Source organism: Cynoglossus semilaevis, chromosome 1, assembly GCF_000523025.1.
Source record: "Cynoglossus semilaevis isolate Cse_v1.0 chromosome 1, Cse_v1.0, whole genome shotgun sequence".
Taxonomy (NCBI): Eukaryota; Metazoa; Chordata; class Actinopteri; order Pleuronectiformes; family Cynoglossidae; genus Cynoglossus; species Cynoglossus semilaevis.
This window is the reverse complement of record NC_024307.1, coordinates 13,136,344-13,141,741: the sequence shown is the minus strand read 5'-3', so window position 1 is coordinate 13,141,741 and position 5,398 is coordinate 13,136,344. Positions and strand designations below refer to the sequence as shown.

General features: G+C 42.1%; 1 protein-coding gene across 1 annotated transcript; it reads left to right on the top strand.

The window, feature by feature from the left end:
* Positions 1-312: 312 nt before the first annotated feature.
* LOC103379899 (beta-1,4-galactosyltransferase galt-1-like) lies at positions 313-3,702 on the top strand. The gene is made up of 4 exons (XM_025058160.1): positions 313-939; positions 1,805-2,135; positions 2,214-2,389; positions 2,627-3,702. Exons 1-4 carry the CDS (start codon positions 341-343, stop codon positions 2,856-2,858), a joined length of 1,338 nt encoding a protein of 445 aa, XP_024913928.1. The 5' UTR covers positions 313-340; the 3' UTR covers positions 2,859-3,702.
* The last annotated feature ends 1,696 nt before the right edge of the window (positions 3,703-5,398 follow it).

The window sequence follows — 5,398 nt, the reverse complement described above, 5'->3', positions numbered from 1 at the left end:
CCTCCTTCCTCTGTGTTATCGATACTATACCAAGTACAGTAACTGCCTAAAACTGCACATTTGCACTCAGCACGATTCATAATTATAATGAATAATTTGTTTGTTCACTCGTAAGTCATTATTTCATGATTTTTGTATTTTAAAAAATATGTTTGCCTCTGTAATGGACTGTGGAACTGTCCATAGAGTTAACCTGCCTCTCATGATGACTGCTGGGATTGGCTCCAGCTCCTGACGAGAAAAAAAAGAATGATTGAATTAATCCATAAATAACCATAAAGGTTCCTCATGCTGTTCCAAATTCTTCTTCAGGTTTGGATGCACCTCTGTCTCAGGCTGAATGACCCACACAAAAGACCTAAGGGGGAAACTCCTCCTGCTCTTCACTGTCACCTTCCTCTTCTTCATCATCTTCATCATTACATCACCAAGGATGGTCAGGGAGATCCCAAACCCAAGTTTTTCCCTAAAAGCCTGTCACGTCCAGGTCTCAGAACAGCCCATCACCCCCCTTCAAGACACCCAGCACCTACTTGTATCAGCCTACATGGACCAAAGAGTGAAGGGCTTTGATGTACGCATTATCAGCATATTCAAGAGAGACTCCGTCCATCCTCTCCACTGTATATTCTGCTGTTCTGGTGACATCTCAACTACGACTCCTGCAAACATTTTGCCCCACTCGGATCACTTTGGGTTTCCCTATGGTACCACAGATGTCATGTGTCAGATTCCTTTGACCTGCCATCGTGCCACACACGTTAGCCTTTTGACTGAACCCAACAAAAATATTTCGACTGAGCAGCTTTGGTTGCCCATAAGAAGAACCGCAGTGAATGAGAAAGAAAAGCTGCAGTTCAACTTCACAGTCTGCATCTCCAATCTGTTTGGAGAGTACAACAACGTGCTTCAGGTCGCTCAGTCGCTGGAGATGTACAGGTCAGTGCAGCAACAACGACATACTTGAGAATGACCTTCAAGGGAGGTCAGAGACCATAAATACTCATCTTTGCTGTACTTCAGTAATACAATGGTGTGGATAAATCTGGGGTCACATGGTCTGATTCAGCCATTTACATATTACATTTGTGAAAACAAAATGTTATTTTGCACCAACTATGTTTTTCTTTAACAACATTTCAGGAGGGATGTGCAAGATCAAATCTTGCTTAACCCTCCCATTGTCCTTAGTGTATAGTTAGAGTATAATTTGTTGTTGTGCATGACATTCGTTATTTTGAGCGAATATACTAGTGGCATATTATCAGCCACTAAGTCACCTATACCGAAAGGATAAGGAGGGTTAAAAAATACAAAAGGTCTGGTGTCAATATTAATTGAAATTGAGAAATGTATGAGGCAGGTACTTTGGCCCAGAGACAATGTCTCTGTCATTGGTGTGGAACCCCAGGGTTCACCTCCTGGGCAAGATCAAATCCTGGTTAGGGCCGTTGGTACCTTCCAGTGGACTGACCACCCGCAGGAAGGTTCAGCGGGGGTTGGTACAGTGCAGTGTGATTTGGGTGGCCGTCGTGGAGACTGCTGCCCCCGCGACCCGGTAACGGATAAGCGGATGAAAACAGATGGATGGATGGAAATGTATGGAAAGGCATTTCAGTTAATCCACTATCTTCCATCTATGTGCTTTATCACCCTAACCTGGTGCACACCTTTTTGAATGGTACTAGTTCTTTCTTCTTTTTTTACTGGATTACATCCTCAGATCTTCAGATGCAGGATGTTAAAACATTATTTTTAAAAATGGTTTGGGGAAATCTTTAATGTTGCTTCATTTTTCCTTCAGGTTGTTGGGTGTGGGTCGAGTGGTGATCTACAACACAAGCTGTGGCCCAGAGCTGGACCTTCTACTGCAAACCTACAGCCAGGAGGGTTTCTTGGAGATAGTTCCTTGGCCCATTGACAAATATTTGATTCCATCTAAGGGTTGGTCATTCTCTATCCATGGAGGGGACCTGCATTACTATGGGCAACTGGCCACACTCAACGACTGCATCTACAGATCGATGGCACGTTCACATTACGTTACCCTTAATGACATTGATGAAATAGTGATGCCGTACCAACACGACAACTTGGCAGATCTGATGAGCGTGCTCCAACAGCACAATCCCAATGTAGGTTTCTTTTTCTTGAACTGCATGAAAACTCCAACCACAGGTCTATGTTTTTAGGATGTTGTTAATGTTCTGCAGACAGGGGTGTTCCTCATTGAGAACCACATCTTCCCAAAGATATACTTTGAACCAGGAGGGAGGTTCCACCTGTCACAATGGAAGGATGTCCCAGGAGTGAACATCCTGGAGCACATCTACAGAGAGACGCCTGACATGAACATATACCATCCTTACAAGATAATAGTTCAACCAAGGTGAACGAATGGCTTCAACACTTAGTTTGAATGAATGCTAACTTTAAAAGTCAAAAGGCTGAAAATAACATCTGGTCAACTTTAAGCTGTTTCTTAGCTTACTTTCTGACTAAACTTAATCGCCAACTACAAACTGGTTGTTTTTTTTTTTCAGCTTTCAGATGCCTGGTGTATTTTTAATTGAAGCTATCCTTGCTCTAACCTTGCTATACATGTTTGTTATTCTTTGTTCCTCAGGATGGTGGAGCAGACTTCAGTTCACTCGGTGCTCAAGACATTTGGACAAGTGTATAAAGTCCCACATGACGTGTGCCGACTCATCCACACCCGTGTTGCTCTGCGGAGGGAGTTAACATTGGAGCAGCTCAATGTGGACAAACGTCTGTGGGACTTTCACGAAAAACTGATCCCCAATGTGGACAAGGTTTTAAGGAGAGCGGGACTGCTGAGCTCAGAGGGACAGAGCTGAAGGAGGAGACTCCAGACTGAGCGTCCCAGTATGCCTCAAAGATCTGACATCATTCATTGTGTGTATGTGTTGGTTGTTAAAGGGAAAAACAAAATAAGATTTTCATTACATTGTTTGAGTGGCTGCATTGTAACAATGTATATGACAATAAGCATCAGGAATCTTAAAATCTTTCCAACATTTCCTGTTTCTACTTCACCCATTTGTAGCGCAGGTTTTAGCAATAAGGAAGAATCTAAATTTTAGCTCTGGCAACCCTTAAGTCTTTTTGTATTATACTTTTTACAGCCACAGTCAGGTTTTATTTACAGTACTGTAACTTTGGTAAACATGCAAAATGCCAGTCTGAGGCAGTGTTTTAGCTCAGGAGTCTCAAACTACCTACAGTGGGAAAATAAGTATTTGATACTCTGATATATACTTGTTTCATGCTATAAAATAAAAATAAATGATTTCAAAATCATACAATGGTATGCTAAATCAGCAGTTTATCAAGTACGTATATTCCCCGCTGTACCTCTGGATCATTTGGGCAGTGGTGGCTTGGTGGTTAAGGAAGCAGACGTATTGACTAATTATTGACATTTTTTTAATTATAACGTCTCAAACATACATGATTCTTACATACATATGGCAAACGTTCAGTTGTAGTCCTTATTTACCACATCCTCCTGACCTCTGAGCCAAACGTGGACTTAATGATTTTTAAATTTCATTGTGTCACGTCTGAATCAATACAGTGGTGTCGGGAGTCAGATAAGTTCAGGTCTCAGAGAGACTTCGATCTCATAGCAACAGAGATCCAGAGAGCAGTTTTTAATTAGATAAAAAGCTCCAAAAAGTTCATCTGTTTCTGTTATTTTTCTCAGCATGGAAACAGTTGTAAATATCTTGTGATGACTGACTCGGGTGTCAAAGCTCTTTCTCTGCTTAAAAAAAGAATGTACTGAAGTAAAAGTATCTTTACTTTGCTTAAATTCTACTCAAGTAAAAGAAGCTATCTGAAAATCTGCTCAAGTAAAAGTTAAAGAAAAATTTTAATTTTACTTTGCGTAAATATTACATAGTTACTTTAAATTACTTTATGCAAAAAAAGAAGACTAGTTATACATCCAATCTGCAACTAGTTGATTTTAATCTGCAATTCAAACAGAACTACGTTATGACAACTTAGAATGTTGGGTGCTGTTTAACTACCTGGCTACAACATGAGGTGCCTCCCTCCATATTTAACACCATCATTATATCCTGTTATTGTTTTAACGCATGAACAGAGGAGCCGTGACATCTGTTTGTTCCCTGGTCCTGCTGTCTGTTTGCGGTGCAGTCAGTGTCATCAAACTCAACTGTTGTATTCGTCATTAGTCTCACTCGTGTCACCTGGTGCCCTGGGTATATACACCTCCCTTCCTCACTCTGTCTTTGTGGGATTGTTGTTCGAGTTTGCGTTGTAGTTGTCGTAAGTATTCAGTAGTCTGTTTTTGGAGAGAGTCACGATGTTTGGAGAAGAGTGTGTCTGTGTTCGATATTTTATGCCCGAGAGACTTTGTTGTCGCTTTTCCACACTGTTTTCCAAAGTACCTGCTTGAAAACAGTGCTTCATTCTTGTGCGTTGTTCTTACACTGTGAATAAACCACCCGCTGCACCTGGAGAGAGTCTCCCTGGTGCTGCATTTGGGTCCAATCAGCTTCCTACGATGTCCGAACGTGACAGAAGCAGAAACTCTACTTGGCGCCAACATGCTTTCGCCGGTTTGATGTTGAACTTCCGACAGCGACAGCTCCGTCCGCCGGGACAGCCATGTTTTGCGTGGCATGATAAAGTTATTGCCTCGTTTTTGAAAACAAAGACTGAGTAAATGTAATTTGTTACTTTCCACCTTTGGAAATCAACAGCGTGTTTTAAACAAACACCACAAAATTAAAGATACGTCACTGCCGTATTTGACAGTGTAGAGTGGATTGACTCTAACTGTTCCCGTGAGCCCAGTGAACGACTGTCTGTTTCACACAGTTATGTCGTGGTGGAGCGGTAGAACGAGACAGAGGCAGCTGTTATTTGATTAATAAAGCGGTTTATTATCTTACCTAGTATCAGCAATGTGCGCTTTGGACAGCGCACGTCAAACCACTCGGAGCAGAACTTCACCAGCACTACAGTCAGCTAACGCTGGGGTGTTTATGGCACCCAAGAATAATCAGAAAAAGTCAAACATAACGCAACATAACCGATGGGTACTCGGTGTGGTATTGGTGGCTTAGTGCTTAAAGAAGCGGACTGGGGTCCAGAAGGCTTAAGGTTCAAGTCCACCAGCTGTCAAGTTGCAGCTGAGGTGCTCTGAGCATGGCACTGTCCCCACACGCTGCTCCCTGGATGTTTAAAGCTGCTCACTGTTCACTTTGGTGATGGGTTAAAAGCAGAGGTCACATTTGGTTGTGTGCTGAGTCACAGTGACAAGGAGTTCACCTTCAAATAAATAACCATAAAGGTTCCTCATGCTGTTCCAAATTCTTCTTCAGGTTTGGATGCACCTCTGTCT